At 45.0% G+C, this 21,673-nt stretch overlaps 1 protein-coding gene across 2 annotated transcripts in view; it reads right to left on the minus strand.

Moving 5' to 3' along the window:
* The window catches only part of sorl1 (sortilin-related receptor, L(DLR class) A repeats containing), a 76,259-nt gene that overhangs the window by 21,503 nt on the left and 33,083 nt on the right, over nt 1-21,673 (minus strand). For both annotated transcript variants that reach the window (XM_024444864.2, XM_024444863.2), the window contains exons 7-17: nt 13,484-13,585; nt 12,927-13,096; nt 11,505-11,697; nt 10,283-10,400; nt 6,770-6,843; nt 4,881-4,969; nt 4,200-4,378; nt 3,752-3,938; nt 2,786-2,914; nt 1,434-1,519; nt 51-223 (exon numbers count right to left, since the gene is read on the minus strand). In XM_024444864.2, coding sequence (XP_024300632.1) covers nt 51-223; nt 1,434-1,519; nt 2,786-2,914; nt 3,752-3,938; nt 4,200-4,378; nt 4,881-4,969; nt 6,770-6,843; nt 10,283-10,400; nt 11,505-11,697; nt 12,927-13,096; nt 13,484-13,585 — 1,500 coding nt within the window. The remainder of the gene's footprint in view (nt 1-50; nt 224-1,433; nt 1,520-2,785; nt 2,915-3,751; nt 3,939-4,199; nt 4,379-4,880; nt 4,970-6,769; nt 6,844-10,282; nt 10,401-11,504; nt 11,698-12,926; nt 13,097-13,483; nt 13,586-21,673) is intronic.

Below are 21,673 nucleotides of genomic sequence, written 5' to 3' on the forward strand. Positions count from 1 at the left end.
AATAGGGTAAGTCATGGTTACAGCTGAGTGTCTTCTGTGAAGGCCCTGACCTGTATGGTGTCCAGCGAGATGTCGGCCCAGTAGAGGCAGTTCCTTTCGTAGTCAAAGTCCAGGGCCACGGCCTCGCGGAGACCAGAGAGGGGCAGGGCCTGGTCGGTCCCTGTGGCCAGGTCATAGCGATGGATGGAGTTCCTCACAGCGTACAGGATGAACTCATTACTCTCTGGAAAAGAACAGGAGAAAAAAATAACACTTAAAACTATTCATTCTAATCTACATCCATGTGAAGAGTAACAACTGGTAACAAAATAGCAACAAATAACCTTTTATTTTGTAACTCGACTAACCGGTGCCCCCGCATGTTGACTCTGTATCGGTACCCCCTGTATATAGCCTCCACATTGATGCTGTACCGGTACCCCCTGTATATAGCCTCCACATTGACTCTGTACCGGTACCCCCTGTATATAGCCTCCACATTGACTCTGTACCGGTACCCCCTGTATATAGCCTCCACATTGACTCTGTACCAGTACCCCCTGTATATAGCCTCCACATTGACTCTGTATCGGTAACCCCTGTATATAGCATCCACATTGACTCTGAACCGGTACCCCCTGTATATAGCCTCCACATTGACTCTGTACTGGTACCCCTCTCCTTACCTGTGATGAAAATTACAGGCCTCTCATCTTTTTAAGTGGGAGAACTTGCACAATTGGTGGCTGACTAAATACTTTTTTGCCCCACTGTATCTATATAGTCTTAATTCATCATTCCTACATAGATTTGTGTGTATTGGGTATATGTTGCGAAATTGTTAGATATTACTTGTTAGATATTACTGCACTGTTGGAGCTAGAAACACAAGCATTTCGCTACACCCGCAATCACATCTGCTAAACATGTGTATGTGACCAATAAAATTAGATTTGGATAATTTAGCTATTTGATGATGAATTTTAGGCCCTTTAGGTAATATTAGAATAATTCCTTTGGCCTTTACTACTATAGCCCATAGAAACACAAGGAATAACACATTCATAAATGACAAAAAAGGAATAAGGTTCTCCCCTTTCCATTGTGGCCTTTCACAGGGAAAATAATTGTGAACCCAGTATCAAGCGTCTCAGAGTGTCTCTTATTTATTCATTCAGGTATCTCTTATTCATTAATTCAAGTGTCTCTTATTCATTCATTCAGGTGTCTCTTATTCATTCATTCAGGTGTCTCTTATTCATTGTGATCTAAAAGACTAAACTTATCTTAAATCAGCATACTCCCAGGTGCTTGATACCTGCAGCCCATCGTCTGATTGTATGTGGGTAAGTAAGTTGTGCACTAATGATGGTTTCTTTTATTGGCCCATCCACCATGATGGCTATTGGTCCAGCTCGAATGACGGTTACTTAATTGAGAGAGGGGAGGCTTACCTCCTACAGGACAGGGCAGCATCTCTCCATCCAGTATGGCTTCTACATCCCCTCCACTACAGCTGTCCCCAGACACCTTCCTGTACCTGAGAGAGAGACACACAAACAAACTGGTTAACAATATGGTCAGACAAACACCCACCACCCATAAAGTGTATCTTGTGCGTAGTTGTGTACGAGGAGTACAAACGTTTACATGTTCCCCATTTTATATACACCGAGTATACCAAACATTAAGAACACTTGCCCTTTCCATGACATAGACTAACCAGGTGAAAGCTATGATCCCTTGTTGATGTCAATTGTTCAATCCACTTCAAAATCAGTGTAGATGAAAGGGAGGAGACAGGTTAAAGAAGGATTTTTAATTATTGAGACAATTGAGACATGGATTGTGTATGTGTGCCATTCAGAGGGTCAATGGGCAAGACAAAATATTTAAGTGCCTTTGAATGGGGGTATGGTAGTAGGTGCCAGGCACACCGGTTTGTGTCAAGAATTGCAACGCTACTGGGTTTTTCACGCTCAACAGTTTCCCGTGTGTATCAAGAATGGTCCACTACCCAAAGGCCATCCAGCCAACTTGACACAACTGTGGGAAGCATTGGAGTCAACATGGGCCAGCATCCCTGTGGAACACTTTCGACACCTTGTAGAGTCCAGGCCCAGACGAATTGATGCTGTTCTGAAGGCAAAAGGAGGTGCAACTCAATATCAGGAAGGTGTTCTTAATGTTTTGTACATTCAGTGTATGTCAAGATTTTGCTGGGACATTTCTCTCCTTATGACACTAGGTGGGGCTGTTCTCCATGATAAACGAGGGCTATGTAATGGAATGACGTCACTCCTTCCTCTTCCCCACAGCACTAAAAAAGAACAAAGAGAGTTCCCCCCTGACAACAAAAGACGCCAATTACATAGAGTTCATATCATATTCATCAATAACCATGCTGACATCGAACGCTCATCTCCTGGTGGCAGTAAAAAACATAGAAGACTGAGGTGAAGACTGGTACGCTAGGTAATGCCATTTGTTTTTGCAAGACATATGTCACTGCCAGTCTGCCACCAAGGACAAGTGTATCTCAACCTTTGTTTGTACGTCCCAAACGGCACCCTATTCCCTTTATAGTGCACTACTTTTTTTTTATTACCAAGGCTCATTTGGGACACACTATGACTTCAGTACAAACCCCTTCAGCTCAGCTAGGTCATATAATCCTGACACATCCCACATTGCAAGGCCGTAACAGTCACCTTAACAAAAGGGTAAAGCCTATAATTATGAGAAGGGTAAAGCCTGGTTTCTGATGAAGTGACAATATGTTAATACCAAAGGGATATTGACTTACCCTGTACTGCGACGGTAGGTAGTGCCAACGGGGCAGGGCACGGGAGGGGCGTAGAGGTTCCCGGAGAACTCTGGGTCGGGCAGGCACACCTGGAGGGACAGGTCCTCGCTCAGCTTGAAGCCATAGTCACTGAGAGAGAGAGAGAGAGAGAGAGAGAGAGAGAGAGAGAGAGAGGAGGGTGAGAGACACCGAGAGAGATATAGAGATAGAGAGACAGAGAGAAACAAAGAGGGAGAGGAGGGTGAGAGAAAGAGAGACAGAGAGAGGAGGGTGAGAGAAAGAGACACAGAGAGAGAGAGGAGGGTGAGAGAGAGACACAGAGAGAGAGAGAGAGGGAGAGAGAGAGGGAGAGGAGGGTGAGAGAAAGAGACACCGAGGGAGAGAGGAGGGTGAGAGAAAGAGACACCGTGAGAGAGAGGAGGGTGAGAGAAAGAGACACCGTGAGAGAGGAGGGTGAGAGAGACACACAGAGACAGAGAGAGAGAGAGAGAGACACACAGAAACAGAGAGACAGAAACAGAAAGAAACACACAGAGACAGAGAGCGAGAGAGAGACAGAGAGACACAGAAAGAGACAGAAACAGAAAGAGACACAGACAGAGAGAAACAGAGAGACACAGAAACAGAGACAGAGACAGAAACAGAAACAGAAAGAGAGAAACAGAGAGACCCACTGTTCGCCGACCTAACTATGAAACTATGAACAGATAGAGATGAGTGGAAAGAGGCCGTGGCCCAATTCCAATCAACCCCTAGCTCCTACCCTGAAAGGATAACATAGCTATAATTAAAGGAGAAACATTCCACCTAGTCCTAGCTTAACAGAAGGAAACATGGAGCTGTTACCTTTCTAGACAGCAGCTATCCAATCCTTTCAGATCTATATAAGGTGCCTCGGGGTAGATAGAGTTTAGGGGTAGAGGCAGAGGGTGGATTTGGGCTTGGCAATGATGCCTCTGGTCTCACCACTCGTAGTCCTGGCGTGTGCAGGAGCAGTTGGACACGGTGACGGGCCGGTCGAAGTCTTCCCCGTTGAAGCAGGTGGCGTGGGGCGTGCGTCGCTTGTACACCATCTCTCTACCCAGAAGGCAGTCGTTGCCGTGCTCGTCTGACGGGGACCAGCGCTTGTAGTCTCCCTCGGCACACGGCACGCCTGAAGAGACACACAAATACTTGATTTGGGATTTGGTGATATTTTATTACCGTAGCATGGGGACAGAAGAGTACATATGCCTGGACAGTGGACACACGCGGACGCACAAACACACACCTCAGTGAGACTCTGGGTCAGTGGGCGTATGTTTGTCATTTGCGTTGTGAAAATGGAAGACAAACAGATGCAAAAGCACCAGGCTGAGCATACTTCAGTCGTGACTTCTGCCCAGCGTAGTAATATTATGAGAGTCCCTCTCACCGAGCACGTCGCTGGCGTTGACCTGCAGGATGAGCCAGCTGTGTCTCTGGTCGGCGTAAGAGCCGAAGATGGTAAAGATGGTGCTCTTCTCCCCCGGCTCCGTCAGCAGCTGGTAGACATACACCTCCCTGTCAGAGAAACGGAAGTCTGTCCACGTCTCCCCCTCATTGGTACTGAACCTGAGACACAGAGAGACAGTAGGTAGGTAGCCTTGTCCGAGCCAGAATGGCCCGTAGGGAAAATCTCCTAATTCACCATCTGAACAGGACGCTAGTCTATAGATGGGCCGGCAGAGACAGTACGGAGATCAGAATTAGCATGGTTACAATATGTATACCCTTTTTACACTACTGAGCCAAGCCAAGCTGTAGTGCATTAGCCTGGTTATGTATCCCCATGACCTGTAGTAGCTGGAACCGTGCTGGAAAGGACAATGTGAAAATAACATTTCAGAGCCAGCACAGTACTGCTCGGGTTGGCAGTGACACAGAGGGTTGAGACGGGTATAATTCACTGAAACTTTATTTGACAAAGTAAGCAGACTGAAAGTCAACATCCTAGGGCAGAGTTGCAGTGGGGAGTAGAGGGGTGCAACGAGGAGAGGGTGATACACAGCACACTGTTCTGTTCTAGCAGTGGAGATACAACAGCCCTAAATAAGGCCCCTGCTGTGAGACTCACTTGAGGTGTGTGCTGGAGCCCCCCTGGGCGATGGCCATGAGGATGCCCCCGTGGTCACCCCACGTGTAGAAGTGAGGACCGGCCAGCGCCTTGAGAAGGGGAAATGTGAAGAACAGCCATTAAAGCCACACTCCATAAGATTGCTGGTCAATTGATATAGTTACCATAACAAGAAGAGTACAACTGTCGGGCAGTATTATTACAAATAATATGACACTATGTTCAGATTAAAAGAATGTAAAACTTTTTTTTTTTAAGTCATTCTGCTCTTGTGGAATGTCACATCGTAGACATCAAGAGCAGGTGAAAATGTTGTGGGTGCTTTTCCATTGTTTCTGTTTTTGAGGGTTCCCCCGTGTGGCTTTGTGGGTGCTTTTCCATTGTTTCTGTCTTTGAGGGTTCCCCTGTGTGGCTTTGTGGGTGCTTTTCCATTGTTTCTGTCTTTGAGGGTTCCTCCGTATGGCTTTGTGGGTGCTTTTCCATTGTTTCTGTCTTTGAGGGTTCCCCCGTGTGGCTTTGTGGGTGCTTTTCCATTGTTTCTGTCTTTGAGGGTTCTCCCGTGTGGCTTTGTGGGTGCTTTTCCATTGTTTCTGTTTTTGAGGGTTCCCCGTGTGGCTTTGTGGGTGCTTTTCCATTGTTTCTGTTTTTGAGGGTTCCCCCGTGTGGCTTTGTGGGTGCTTTTCCATTGTTTCTGTCTTTGAGGGTTCCCCGTGTGGCTTTGTGGGTGCTTTTCCATTGTTTCTGTCTTTGAGGGTTCCTCCGTGTGGCTTTGTGGGTGCTTTTCCATTGTTTCTGTCTTTGAGGGTTCCCCGTGTGGCTTTGTGGGTGCTTTTCCATTGTTTCTGTTTTTGAGGGTTCCCCGTGTGGCTTTGTGGGTGCTTTTCCATTGTTTCTGTCTTTGAGGGTTCTCCCGTGTGGCTTTGTGGGTGCTTTTCCATTGTTTCTGTCTTTGAGGGTTCCCCGTGTGGCTTTGTGGGTGCTTTTCCATTGTTTCTGTTTTTGAGGGTTCCCCGTGTGGCTTTGTGGGTGCTTTTCCATTGTTTCTGTCTTTGAGGGTTCCCCCGTGTGGCTTTGTGGGTGCTTTTCCATTGTTTCTGTCTTTGAGGGTTCCCCGTGTGGCTTTGTGGGTGCTTTTCCATTGTTTCTGTCTTTGAGGGTTCCCCGTGTGGCTTTGTGGGTGCTTTTCCATTGTTTCTGTCTTTGAGGGTTCCCCGTGTGGCTTTGTGGGTGCTTTTCCATTGTTTCTGTCTTTGAGGGTTCTCCCGTGTGGCTTTGTGGGTGCTTTTCCATTGTTTCTGTTTTTGAGGGTTCCCCGTGTGGCTTTGTGGGTGCTTTTCCATTGTTTCTGTTTTTGAGGGTTCCCCCGTGTGGCTTTGTGGGTGCTTTTCCATTGTTTCTGTCTTTGAGGGTTCCCCGTGTGGCTTTGTAGGTGCTTTTCCATTGTTTCTGTTTTTGAGGGTTCCCCGTGTGGCATGGGTGCTTTTCCATTGTTTCTGTTTTTGAGGGTTCCCCGTGTGGCTTTGTGGGTGCTTTTCCATTGTTTCTGTCTTTGAGGGTTCCCCCGTGTGGCTTTGTGGGTGCTTTTCCATTGTTTCTGTCTTTGAGGGTTCCCCCGTGTGGCTTTGTGGGTGCTTTTCCATTGTTTCTGTCTTTGAGGGTTCCCCCGTGTGGCTTTGTGGGTGCTTAATAATATGCTGTCAAAGAAAGTGTCCTCCGCTGGTCATTCAGCACTATGGCGAGGCGCTGCACAGAAACCCTTTGGCATATGAGGGGGTGGCATCGGCAGGAAAGAATAACCAACGTCATGATTTACAACATGCTCATCATGTGCATAGTTACGTTTATGGAGCACACGCACAAAAACAAGGCGCGCACAGACAGACACTGACCTCTCTCCATCTGGCCCCAGCACTGCTGGACACATACACATTGGGCTTGTTGGCCAGGTTCTTACCCACAGAGCCTGCAGGGGAGACAGACACAGACACAGGATGATCAGTGGAATGGCTGTGAGAGAGGAGGTGATGAATTAAACATTACACACAGAGAGTGATTCAGTAGGAACACTACTGCAGCTTCAGGTGGTCTCCAGTGCCAGCAGTATCCCGGGCGTTGTCCCAAACAGCACCCTATTCCCTACATAGTGCACTACTTTCGACCAAAGCCCTGGTCAAAGGTAGTGCACTACATGCATAGGGAATAGGGTGCGATTTGGGACGAATTCGAGCACAGCCCAGAGCACACAAAGTGACTTGAGACGCAGGCCATGGAGAAAGGGGCTAGTGTAGCATGGCCCTATGGCTGGGTGGCTCTATATAGGGATAGATTCTATCCAGGGTTTTTAAACGGATGCTTGAGATCAAGCGATAGACCTATGTTCCCGAAAAGTTCCTATTCTCTCGTGTGCTTTATTGTCAACATTAGATTGCAGTGTCAATACTCTGTCCTTACCATGTGCTGAACATATAGGCATGAATAATATCAAAATCAGTCTGCAGTCATTCTAGGGGGAAGGCCCTAACGAGTGTAATGAGTCTAATGTCTAACATCATATATCTATTTATCCTATGTGGATGTAGACTACCATGTTGCACCTAACGGTGTGCGCGTACTGGTACCTGTTGTACAATTCACCAGTGCAATATGGATTACAGCAGGTATCAAAGCTCTGACTCCAACTCCTTATTGTTTTATGTAGTTGTGTACGAGTCTCTCTCTCTATGTGACACTCATCCTGAGAGCTGTTTAATGAAGCCACTGTATGTGAATGGTGTTCTCCTCCCCTGCACCACCACTAATGACTGTCGCTCTTGGAGGCCATATTAACGGTGCTTTACAAATTAAGAAATTGTATACAGGAACCAGTCACAAAACAAAACGTTTCGGTGGAAACGCTCCTCCTGATAGGTGGTGTGGGGATGCTGGTCGTGTGTGGCTGGCTGGGTCCACACAAAGAGGGAGACGGTCTGTGTGTGCGTTTGCTTGTACCCGCTGGGTGATGCAGAAGTAATTAGTGCATCTGTGTGTGAGCGATAACATGGACGAGAGGGGCATAGTGTTTCCGCAGCCCTCCCTCCCTGCTCCTCTCTGCACTTCTCCCCGTGGCCATTATCTACTAATAATTTAATTAAGGGTTCTAGCAGCTCGCAGGGTGTAGAGGCTTCTTCCTCCTTCCAGACACAGCTACAAAGGAAATCAATGTACTCGGCCAAGCAGGCAGAAGCACGACGAGGTAGAGACAGAGAGACAATTTTAGTGGATGAAACACAATGGATGTGTCCAACTGCTCCTCGTGTAGCTCCGGTCTATTGCTCTGACCTGAGTACACGCAGTTATACATGCACACACACACACACACACACGTTCGCACAAACAATGAACGCAAGAACTCAGAAAAAAAGCACTCAAAAATGAGCCCTCAGGGAAAACGCGTGTGCGCGCACGCACAACCACACACCACTCACACACACACACACACACACACACAGTGAATAAGAATTTGCTTTCAACTGAATTGCCTGAATAAATAAAGGTTAACCTCTGAGTAAGGTTAAAAGATTTTTTTTTTTTAAATGAACACAGACGCAGACATACAACAGGAAGGAGAGACTAAGCAGCTTCTCTGTGCACATAGTCTCATTTCCTGTGTGATTGGCTGATGGAGGAAGTGGTCCTCTCTATCAGATCAGACAACAGCGGAAGTTGCACCACCATAAGGGAAGTCACGTATTCGCCATGGAAATGGTCATTAAGTGGCCTGGCGTGTATAGCGGTAATGCCGTAGCAGTATGGGCTCCCTTTAACGCAACCTTCCTCCTTCTTTCCCCACTGTCCTCGTCTCTCTCCATCTTTAAATATATACGGTACCAGTCAAAGGTTTGGACACACTTAGTCATTTAAGGGTTTTTCTTCATTTGTACTATTTTCTACATTGTAGAATAATAGTGAAGACATCAAAACTATGAAATAACACATAAAAAAAACAAAAAAGTGTTAAAATATCAAAATATATTTTAGATTCTTCAAAGTAGCCACCCTTTGCCTTGATAACAGCTATTTTACACTCTTGGCATTCTCTCAACCAGCTTCACCTGGAATGCTTTTCCAACAGTCATGAATGAGTTCACACATATGCTGAGCACTTGTTGGCTGCTTTTCATTCACTCTGCGGTCCAACTCATCACAAACGGGTTGTGGAGGACAGGTCATCTGATGCAGCACTACATTACTCTCCTTGGTCAAATAGCCCTTGCACAGACTTGAGGTGTGTTTTGGGTCATTGTTCTCTTGATAAACAAATGATAGTCCCACTAAGCGCAAACCAGATGGGATGGCGTATTGCTGCAGAATGCTGTGGAAGCCATGCGGGTTAAGTATGCCTTGAATTCTAAATAAATCATAGACAGCGTCACCAGAAAAGCACCCCCACACCATCACACCTCCTCCTCCATGCTTCAAGGTGGGAACCACACATACAGAGATCATCCGTTCACCTACTCCGCGTCTCACAAAGACATGGCGGTTGGAACCAAAAATTTCAAATTTGGACAGATTTCTACCAGTCTAATGTCCATTGCTCGTGTTTCTTGGCTCAAGCAAGTCTCTTCTTATTACTGGTGCCCTTTAGTAGTGGTTTCTTTGCAGCAATTTGACCATGAAGGCTTGATTCACGCAGTCTCCTCTGAACAGTTGATGTTGAGATGTGTCTGTTACTTGAACTGAGGCTGGTAACTCTAATGAACTTATCCTCTGCAGCAGAGGTAACTCTGGGTCTTCTTTTCCTGTGGCGGTCCTCATGAGAGCCAGTTTCATCATTGCGCTTGATGGTTTTGCGACTAAAGAAACTTTCAAAGTTCTTGAAATGTTCTGGATTGACTGACCTTCATGTCTTAAAGTAATGAAAGACTGTTGTTTCTCTTTGTTTATTTGAGCTGTTCTTGCCATAATATGCACTTGGACTTTTACCAAATAGGGCTGTATACCACCCCTACCTTGTCACAACACAACTGATTGGCTCAAACGCATTAAGAAGGTAAGCAATTCCACAAATTAACTTTTAACAAGGCACACCTGTTGATTGAAATGCATTCCAGGTGACTACCTCATGAAGCTGGTTGAGAGAATACCAAGTGTGTGCAAAGCTGTCATCAAGGCAAAGGGTGGCTTTGAAGAATCTCAAATATAAAATATATAACACTTTTTTGGTTACTACATGATTCCATATGTGTTATTTCATAGTTTTTTTTATGTCTTCACTATTATTTTACAATGTAGAAAATAGTCAAATTTAAAAATAAAAAAAACTTGAATGAGTAGGTGTGTCCAAACATTTGACTGGTACTGTACGTATTTTTAAATAAATAGTCATTGTAGTGGTATGATGCTAGTCTAAGCCTTCCTACCTGTGGCCATGATGAGCCCTGGTGCTGACTCCTTGGACAGTATGGGCATCCTGCGCAGCTGAATGTTGAGAAGCTGGCTCCAGCGCTGGGCCAGGTGGAGGGAGCAGCCCTTGGAGAGCTATGGAGAGAGGGAGGGAGAGGATGGGGGAGATAGAGAAGTACCGAGAGGGTATCGAAGAGGGATGGAGGGAAAAAATGAAGGGATAGATAGGAAAGGTGAAGGGAGATCGAGTAGGGGGGAAGGGAGGGAGGGATGGAGAGGCGTTGTGGAGGGAGAGGGGAGAGATGGAGAGAGAAGTGTTAGGTCAATGGAGACAACAATCTGGCAAAACCAAAAATAAATAAATACAAATATAAACTCTTTTCTCAGAAGTGAAGCTACATTTACATCATAGTAAATTTAGCAGACACTCTTATCCAAAGCGGGTTATAGTAGTGAGTGCATACATTTTAGTACAAGGGACACAACCACTTTCTAAAACCAAACAGAACACACCTGTTTGCATCCAACCTTACTTCCCCTTTAGAATGCAAACACAACTTGTGACCTCATGGATGTTGTTCCTAACCACTAATGTAGGTTCATATTAACCCACCCCCAATTCCTACCTCAAAGGACTCATAGACTCAACAATTTGACAGTCTTACACACAACGAGGCAACTTCCTGCTTACAGACATCAACAAGAAAATAATAACATTCTGCCAAGACTGTCACTTTAATGTCTCTTCCCAATTGTTACCCTCCCTTCAGGCATGCCTACATTAACAAGAGCCAACAGTGGGAGTCTTGGGCAGATCTTAATTAGGGCTGGGATATTATAGTATCGCGACACACGCTAGTATCGTGGAAAGGAAACAAAACCCGAAGCGGATATGACTTATTTAGGAAAACAGCCCTAATGTTGGAAACAAACATTACGTTGTCATCCAGACTCACATTTATTTCTTTTCCAAGCTATAGCACACAATATTTTACATGCAGCAGGTTTTTAAAGGAACAAAGAGAATGGTCTGCTTCGTGTAATCATGTTGTTGTCGCCCCGATGTGTATGATGTCACATTGCTGAAGCTGCCAGCAATGGTCTGTCAGGCAGCTATAACCTAGTCTGTGCTTCAGTATCCTGTATCAGTGGTTAGGGGAAACCCACCAGGGAGTAGGTGAACGCTTTCTCTAACCACTGATACAGGGTCAGGTGTTACTGTAACAGCCAGCTAGCTACCTGGCAGTCCAGTGTTCCTCCCAGGCTGTCGGCGGAGGGGGCCTGCAGCAGTTCCCAGGTGCCCCCCTTGTCGAAGGTGATCACGGAGCGCATGTTGTCCTTGCTGAGTGAGCCGTTGATGAGCGTGGCCACGAAGACGCCACGCAGACCCTCCACACGGTGCAGGTCAGCAAAGGGCTCATTGGTAAAGTACCTGGGATGAAACACACACACACACACACACAGGCGTAGGTACACAAACACAGACAGATGCACATATACACACAGACATGATTAGCATCAACAACAATACAGGATCACGTTCAGTGTATCTTGTGGCTATGTTGGTTAAAGAAAACACGTGTTCTGCTCCTGTCGTGAGGTCGCCTCACTATCAAGAAGCAATCAAGCTGCTCTCACGACACAACAACTCCAGGTAGCTGGAGACGTGTTGGGAACCTAGTCATTTGACTAGTTATAGGCCCTGGACGCATTACGCTACACTGCAGCACCGTGACAACATGGACTCAGCAAACATCCAACATCCTGGTCCCTGGGATTTAAACATGTGAACACATGCAAAGGCCCTGCTGTTGTTTACCAACTCTGAGGAGAAAACGCGCACACACACACACACACTGACTCATCGTCATCACTAGGAATGCACACCAGGAGGTCCCCCAGTGCTGCAATGATCAGACGTAGAACAGCCTCCTCTCTCTCCAAAATAAATCAAGTTGGGTGGGTGTGCTTGATCAAGGTGGGTATAATTGATCCAAGGGTGTGTGTACTTGATCAAGGTGAGTTCTGTTACTTTGTTCCTAGCAAGACACTACAGATCTCATAGTGGTTCCTACTAATTAGGCTGCCTTAACTGTGAGTCACATCAGAATATTGCAGACTTCAAATAGTACTTGTTTTCTTTGAAATGCATTGGGTGATTGATTGAGCCTGCCTGGAGTGTCAGACGAGAAGGGTTTGCACTTTTGGGACTTTTCTTTTGATTCTGTTGTGTCAGGTAAGCTCAATCAAGGGCAGCTTAAGTATTTGAAAGATACCAATACTAATTGAACACAGATCTCAGATCCATTGTTGCTTAGTAGAATACTGCAGTGTTTCCAAATCTGATCCTGGGGGGGATACACCAAAGGTGGCGCACATTTTGGTCCTACCCCAGCACTAACAAGCCACTAATCACGGTGATAAGCAGATTAGCTGAATATAATGGGTTAGTGCTGGGATGGAACAAAAATGTGCAACCTGCGATTAGTTAATAGATCAAATCAGGTGGGTTAGTGCTGGGCCGGCCTGAAACAAAAATGAGCAACCCGAGATTGGTTGATTAGATCATATAGAGGAAGCAGGTGTGTAAGTGCTGGCCTGGAGCAGAATTGTGCAACCCCCCAGTAGAGTATTGAGAAGCACTAGGAATATTGTACCTACCTGATGAGGGTGTTGCTGCCTGAACCCTCTGGGCTGTAGTATAGCACATTCTCCAGGGACAGGGAGAAGGACAGGCCCTGCGTGTCTGAGATGTACAGGTGGGTGACGTTGTTGAGGTGGTTGACGCAAACAAACACCTGGTCCTCCGAGGCGTCAGCGATGTAGTACTCCTGCAGGAGAAGAAAAGCGATGTTGAGCAGTTTTCCTTATTTGTGAAGGGCATGGTGTGATTCTCTCACAACTAAAAGCTGATGATTGTAATTAAACTTTTATTACACAAAAACAGGTTAATCTTTAAGATAAATAATGTCATGGAATTAAAAATCTTTCTACTGTGAGTGGAGTGTAACGCCTTACAGCATTGTTCTTGTGATTTCTGGCTCATGTTGAGCTGTCAACTACATACTAGCTACATAGTATAGTTATAGCATTTCCTTACAAACACATTTTCCCAATTTCATCAACGATACATTGGCAGGTTTGTTCTCTAGACTAGGAATCAACTAGGAGCCACAGAGAGGATGTTCTGGTGTGGCGAAGCAGGCCTGGAGACTCACTGTGATTGGGTGGCGGGTCATGAACTGGGCGGCTTTCATTGGCTGGCGGTTGTAGGACACCCACAGCTGGACGGAGGGTGGTTCATGGCTTCCCAACAAAGTCTGGAACCAACAGATGTACAATTAATAAATCAATCAATGAATCAATAAATAAGAAACACAAAGAGCCATGGAGACGGCTTAATGACCACCTCCAAATTATGACTAAATGTGACAAAAGTATTATAGAATCTGCTATTATTAAAAGGACCCCCCAGAGAAAGTTGACAACACTACATCAACGTAATTTCCTGTCCTAGAGAGGAAATGCACGTTTAGGTTCCATCTTCGAAGATTAACTACTTATTCATATTCACAAATTGGGTGTGGGCTTTTCCACGTGGCGTTTATAAACATCAGCAAATAGGGCACTGGCAGCTGGCAGCGTAGCTAGCTAGCATGCTAACCTTACTAGCTAATGTTCTGTTATTTTTTTTTTCTAGGACTATACTATTTTCAAAATATTAGCCAGTAATGGCTGGTTCTGGATTTGTCATGAGCATTGATTTAGGGAAAACCTTCTCACAGATGGAAACCACTGGCCTATCTTTGACTTCACCATCTATTGTGATCTCCAAAGTTTTCGCATCTTCTAAAAAATGATGACCGCGAATCCGCCATCGAAAGGCTTATAAAGAATAAGATGACGCTCCAGTGATATGGATAAGTATTGAAAGATAGCTGATATGCGTTTTTCTACATTTTAATGGACAACCTTTGGTAGTAAGTAGGCTGCTGGCAGGCTTTGGCTGCGGTACATGGTTCTCACAGGGGAAGTGAAATGATAGGCTACAATGACTTTGCTCATGATCATCCACGCAGCAAATGACATGTTACTATAATTTCCTTGAACTTTTTTCACGAGTGCTGTTTCATTATCTGGATAGACAGTTGTGGTGTCTAGGTAATGTTAGACCAATCAAAGCAATGGAGTGTGTAGTGAGGCAAAACGTTAGTGGTCAAAATAATCCGTCTTGGGGCGACGGGGGATTGCAAAATACTATCACATCAAGCAACTATAACATTTATATACAGTACCAGTCAAACGTTTGGACACACCTATTCAAAGGTTTTACTTTATTTTTTACTATTTTCTACATTGTAGAATAATAGTAGAGACATCAAACTATGAAATAACACATATGGAATCATGTAGCAACCAAAAAAGTGTTAAACAAATCAAGATTATATTTTATATTTGAGATCCTTCAAAGTAGCCACCCTTTGCCTTGATGACAGCTTTGCACACTCTTGGCATTCTCTCAACCAGCTTCATGAAAAATGCTTTTCCAACAAGAAGAAGTTCACACATATGCTGAGCACTTGTTGGCTGCTTTTCATTCACTCTGCGGTCCAACTCATCACAAACGGGTTGTGGAGGCCAGGTCATCTGATGCAGCACTACATTACTCTCCTTGGTCAAATAGCCCTTACACAGCCTGGAGGAGTGTTTTGGGTCATTGTTCTCTTGATAAACAAATGATAGTCCCACTAAGCGCAACCCAGATGGGATGACGTATTGCTGCAGAATGCTGTGGAAGCCATGCTGGTTAAGTGTGCCTTGAATTCTAAATAAATCACAGACAGTGTCACCAGCAAAACACCCCCACACCATCACACCTCCTCTTCCATGCTTCAAGGTGGGAACCACACATTCAGAGATCAACCGTTCACCTACTCTGCGTCTCACAAAGACATGGCAGTTGGAAGCAAAAATCTCTCATTTGGATTCGTCAGACCAAAGGACATATTTCCACCGGTCTAATGTCCATTGCTCGTGTTTCTTCGCCCAAGTAGTCTCTTCTTCTTATTTGTGTCCTTTAGTAGGGGTTTCTTTGCAGCAATTTGACCATGAAGGCCTAACTCACGCAGTGTCCTCCGAACAGTTGATGTTGAGATGTGTCTGTTACTTGAACCATGTGAAGCATTTATTTGGGCTGCAATCTGAGGTGCAGTTAACTCTAATGAACTTATCCTCTGCAGCGAAGGTAACTCTGGGTCTTCCTTTCCTGTGACGGTCCTCATGAGAGCCAGTTTCATCATAGCCCTTGATGGATTTTGCGACTGCACTTGAAGAAACTTTCAAAGTTCTTGAAATTGATATACCACCCCTACCTTGTCACAACACAACTGATTGGCTCAAACACATTAAGAATTTAAATACATTCCAGGTGACAACCTCATGAAGCAGGTTGAGAGAATGCCAAGAGTGTGCAAAGATGTAATCAAGGCAAAGGGTGGCTAATATAAAATATATTTTTATTTGGTTAACACTTTTTTGGTTACTACATGATTCCATATGTGTTATTTCATAGTTTTGATGTTTTCGCTATTATTCTACAACGTAGAAAATAGTCAAAAGAAAATAAAAAACCTTGAATGAGTAGGTATATACATGAGTGCTGAATATACATTTTTAATACAGACTAGCTCCAAAATGAGGTGGAAAAACAAATTTGCACCGCGTTTTAATTTCCTCCATTGCTCAGGCGGCCAAGTGAACACAAGGCTATTTGGCTCATCTCAGTCACGAAGAGGAGCAACTTTGCAGCTATTTCTGAATAATAAACAACACTATGCTGGTGGGTGGTAACATTCAAATAAACCCCAGCCCTGAAATGAATGGTAGGCTGAAAATAATTTGTATGTCATATCATAGGAAAAGATACCGCACTCACAAGGATTTGCACGAAGTGGAAACTATGACTTATTGACTTAAATAATTGTGAAAAATCATGGGTAAGCTCTGGCCATGGTCTTATAGGGCATTTAAAGACTCAAGTGATGAATCTATCTGTACTGTTGGGTGGATTGTAAGCTCAGTGGGCCAATGAGAACAATCAAAGGCCAAATCTCATTGTTATGTCAGCGAGACCACTTTGTTCAAGAGAGGGGAAAGGGGCTGTACTCTAATGACTTACAAGCAGGAAGACCAAAGCGCCGAGTCTCGCCGCCCTCCGGATCCCCAGAGAGACCTGAGACGCTATTTGCATCCCAAATGGCACCCTATTCCCTACAAAATGCACTACTTTAGACCAGAGACTAATGGAGCCTGGTCAAAAGTAGTGCACTGTATAGGGTGCCATTTGAGACGCAGCTAGTGATGTGTCTCCTCTTACGTGTCAGTCTGGCAACACCGACACCATGTGATCTGCCTCCCAGGGATTGGCTAAGCTAGGCTCACATCAGCAGGATGGGACCACTAACAGCCTGTCTGGCCTTCCACCCTCCATTAACAACTAACAGAAATATTCTCTTCATTAAAAGCTGCAGGTAATAAATGTCAAGCGAGTACACTTTATTAGGGAGGCCAAATACACAGTTTAATATGATTATATTTGTAGTTATTGAGGCACGCACGCGCAATACACACACACACCGATTAATACAAGTATCTTTACCGAGCTGGGACAAAACAATGTTATAAAATATGACTACAAAAGGTCAGTGTTAACATCATAGAGCAGCCAACAGTTTGTGGAAAAGAGATGTGTCACACAGACATGAAAATCCCACGATGATGCTAACAATGAAGAGGACAGTTGGCTTCAGTAATGCACTGAAATAATACTTCAGTCTGACTGGCCACACAGACAAACACACACACAGGCAAAACACAGCTACACTAGTGGTGCACAGTTGGAAAGCAGGCAGCAAATAAGAGCCCCAATAACATCACAGAATTATTCACCGCATAGGACGGCAATCAGGTTCATGGCATCATCTTGGATTAGCAGAGAGCGCCCTCAAGGCAGCCAAGATGATCAATAAAAACAAAACATGCGCGCTCACAGAGAGCTTTCCCAGTTCCCCCACTGATGACTGATGGATCTAGGCAAGCATTCATGTCATGTAGTCTGTCTTTTATCTGATGACCCAGCAGGCGCAACAAAGTGACTCCCTGTTCCCCGAGACACAATGTGCCTGCCTGCGTGTGAGTCCGTCTGTCTGCCTGCCTGCAAGTCTGTCCGCAAGTCTGGGTCCTCACAGTGCTTTTCAACCTATTGATTTATCTACTGTTGCTGTTAACGTTCCGTCCCCGCGACAGAGTCTGCCGTGTTCTGAAAGTCAAGCAGCCACAACAACACAATGTGGGCATGGAAAATACCAAGGGGAGAGAAACTTATTCTCGGAAAAGACTACTGCTTTAATGCTTCAATGACAGCAGGCCAGGGGGGTCATTTCAACCACAGTAGCTTGACTGGCTTCCATGACAGAAGAGAGGTCTGACGATCTGTGGAAAATGGATTCTATCCACCAGGGATTCATATCAAACCTTGCTTTAACAAATGTACGGTGTCTTAATAATAATTTCATGATAGTTGGATGGATGGTTAAGTCATTATGAAGCGTCATTATGTTAATATAAATACCAGGAACAGATACTGAGCACCATGCATTCTTATTGAATTGATTCACCTGTACATATTCATAGCAAGTATATACCTTCAGCAGTCTAGCTGCTCAGAACAGAAGCACTGTGCTTCCAATGCAAATGATGATATTTGGATAACCCCCCTCCCTTTTCACATTCTATATCTAAACCAATAAACTAGAAGAATAGTAGTGGGGGGGGGGGCACATGAAACCCTGTCCTCTCCAGTCCTCCTGCAGAGCCGAGCCTATGGGAGCTGTCGATGTGGTTTGTTTATCCAGCCAGAAGGTAACTGTTAATCTGAGGGACATAGAGCCATTACCCAGACCTCCCATTGCTTTTAAGTGGCATGTTTATCTCCGCCCTCCTTCTCTCACCCTGGACATGTCGCATTGTTTTTTTTTACAGCGAAGTGCCCTGTTGTGTGTGTGTGTGTGTGTGTGTGATGCGTCACACATTGCAGTGGGAGCTGGGGAAAAGTGGGGTTTGGCATCACACGTTAAGGAAGAAAGTAGAGGACCACTACAGCGTTAAGGGCCATTGCGACCAATATGGCTGCCCAAAGGAATAAAGCTAGGTCTTGTTCTCTGGGTGTCGCAACACTTAAATCTATTTTACAGGGGAAACAAAAAAGTCCAAACAGCAGCTTAAATAGGCATTGCAATCTCCTGTTCAATGTGGTTGTTGGTCTGCTCTATGCCGTTATGGCTACATTAAACACATTGGGGGTATTGACGCATCAGGGAAAGCACAGGCAACCATTCGAAAAGGAAGTCCTTGATCTTGTTACACTCCCCCTCCTCTTGTCGCCACTGAGACACCTTGCAAATAACAAGGAGATGTGTTAAAAAGAAAAACCCAAGAAACCTCTTATTGACATCCATTTATATTAATTAAGCCAGTTATCTTCCGGAGGACTATGGAAAGGAGTAGAGGTCTTAAGGTCTGATTATCAATCATTACTCAGGGATCTATATTGTCAGGCCTGGGATAAAACTCTGCGTTTCTGGGAGCTTTTAATTGGCCTAAGAAGCTCGGTGCTGCCAAAAGCTCGTGATATTCATTACGGTAATCCTATTAGCTCCAGCCGGAGATATTAGTAGGGGCTGGGTAGTGGGTATGACTAGAGACGGATGAGAGTGAGTGAAAGTGACGAGTTAGCGTTGACACGGTGTTGCTAATGCTCTGCGACTGGGCTGCGTCACTGAGCATTTCACATGCTCACTGCTCAACTGTATCTGGGGGGTCACGGCTGTGGGGTCACAGACTGTAGTAGTTTTATTTAATTAACTGAGTGCCTAAGCTAATGATGCAAAGATATGACAACAGAGGCTCTTAGATAGGAACTAACATAGCTTTATATTTATTAAATGTAAGGCTCTGGTGATTAATTTAACCACATTCACTGAGTGTACAAAACATAAGGAACACTTGCTCTTTCCATGACATAGACTGACCAGGTGAATCCAGGTGAAAGCTATGATCCCTAATTGATGTCACTTGTTAAATCCACTTCAATCAGTGTAGATGAAGGGGAGGAGACAGGTTAAAGAAGGATTTTTAAGCCTTGAGACAATTGAGACATGGATTGTGTATGTGTGCCATTCTGAGGGTGAATGGGCAAGACAAAATATTTAAGTGCCTTTGAACAGGGTATGGTAGAAGGTGCCAGGCGCACCGGTTTGAGTGTGTCAAGAACTGCAACTCTGCTGGGTTTTTCATGCTCAACAGTTTCCTGTGTGTATCAAGAATGGTCCACCACCCAAAGAACATCCAGCCAGCCTGACACAACTCTGGGAAGCATTGGAGTCAACATGGGCCAGCATCCCTGTGAAATGCTTTTGACACCTTGTAGAGTCCATACCCCAACGAATTGAGGTTGTTCTGAGGGCAAAAGGGAGTGCAACTCAATATTAGGAAGGTGTTCCTAATGTTTTCTACACTCAGTGTAGTTTTCCATATTGTTTTTTAATTTGCCTATTTTGGATTCATGTGAATGGTGTTGTTGATTAACATAAACTACAATCCAACCATTCGTATGTGTTTAGCCTTTTGTATTTAGCCTCATTACCATCTCTAAAAACAATCCAAATCTACAATGGAAGTGGGAATATCACTTTCTACGAGTGGAAGTGTGAAATGATATAGCTTGGGATACAATTCTAGCTAGAAAAAAAACACACACCGTACTATCCTTTGAACAAATCAGCCCATTGGGAATAGCAACAGTACTTGAGACTGCAGCACACGGCAGCACTGGGCAACAGAACCCTGATGAGTGTGTGCATGAGTGGTTAGTGACACCAAGCAACAACCAAACCACAACATCATTAACAGCACATAGATCGGTCATGTCTGACAAGTTGCACTCTCTAGACCCGACCAACAGGAGTGCTGCTGGCCAACAGGTTGGTTGGGTACGCAGACGAGACACAACATAAGCCATTTCGCTGTTCTGACAATCTGAGCGACCCACCTAAGCATACACTCGCCTCTATGGAGACCGTCATAGTAGCGCATTCTGTCACATGCAAATGTGTTGTTAAAGTCTTCTAGCCTTACCCAAAGAGAGTAGGGACCAGAGGTGTGGACTCGAGTCACATGACTTGGACTCGAGTAAGACTCGAGTCACAAATATGATGACTTAAAGTCAAAGTCGAGTTGTAACACCAATGACTCGTGACTTGACTTGGACTTGAGCCTTTTGACTCGAACTGACTTGATACCCTCCCCATGCCCAAATATTAAAAATGATGCTATGAAAAAAAGTGTGCAGCGCAACAACTCTTCATTTAACGGATTACAGTTTGAATCGGACAGCAGACAATCAAATTGTGTGTGGCAGTGTAGAGTAACGTCGGCAGGTGAATTCAGACGGAGCCCTTGGAAAGATGATACCCAAAATGATTTATTTTTGGATATAAAGACGATGCTGTATCAACAAAAAACGGATTGCAACTTGCAAAACATGAGGGAAGAAAATTACAGACGGAGGCGCAACAATTTCCAACTTTGTTCGACATTTGAAGCTGCACAAAGAACGGTAAGTCGTGGCTAATATAGCCGACAGCTATCCATCACACGAGGCTGTGTGTTTATGAGTGTGTGTAACTTGTTTGTTTCTTGGTTGTTGTTTTTTGCCTGGCTTGTGATGTCTGGAGCCTGTATTGTTATGGGTGCTCCTCACTGCTTGTGATGTCTGGAGCCTGTATTGTTATGTGTGCTCCTCCCTGCTTGTGATGTCTGGAGCCTGTATTGTTATGTGCGCTCCTCCCTGCTTGTGATGTCTGGAGCCTGTATTGTTATGTGCGCTCCTCCCTGCTTGTGATGTCTGGAGCCTGTATTGTTATGTGCGCTCCTCCCTGCTTGTGATGTCTGGAGCCTGTATTGTTATGTGTGCTCCTCCCTGCTTGTGATGTCTGGAGCCTGTATTGTTATGTGTGCTCCTCCCTGCTTGTGATGTCTGGAGCCTGTATTGTTATGTGTGCTCCTCCCTGCTTGTGATGTATGGAGCCTGTATTGTTATGTGCGCTCCTCCCTGCTTGTGATGTCTGGAGCCTGTATTGTTATGTGTGCTCCTCCCTGCTTGTGATGTCTGGAGCCTGTATTGTTATGTGCGCTCCTCCCTGCTTGTGATGTCTGGAGCCTGTATTGTTATGTGCGCTCCTCACTGCTTGTGATGTCTGGAGCCTGTATTGTTATGTGTGCTCCTCCCTGCTTGTGATGTCTGGAGCCTGTATTGTTATGTGCGCTCCTCCCTGCTTGTGATGTCTGGA

The sequence above is a fragment of the Oncorhynchus tshawytscha genome, linkage group LG14 (genome assembly GCF_018296145.1).
Source record: "Oncorhynchus tshawytscha isolate Ot180627B linkage group LG14, Otsh_v2.0, whole genome shotgun sequence".
NCBI classification, from domain to species: Eukaryota; Metazoa; Chordata; class Actinopteri; order Salmoniformes; family Salmonidae; genus Oncorhynchus; species Oncorhynchus tshawytscha.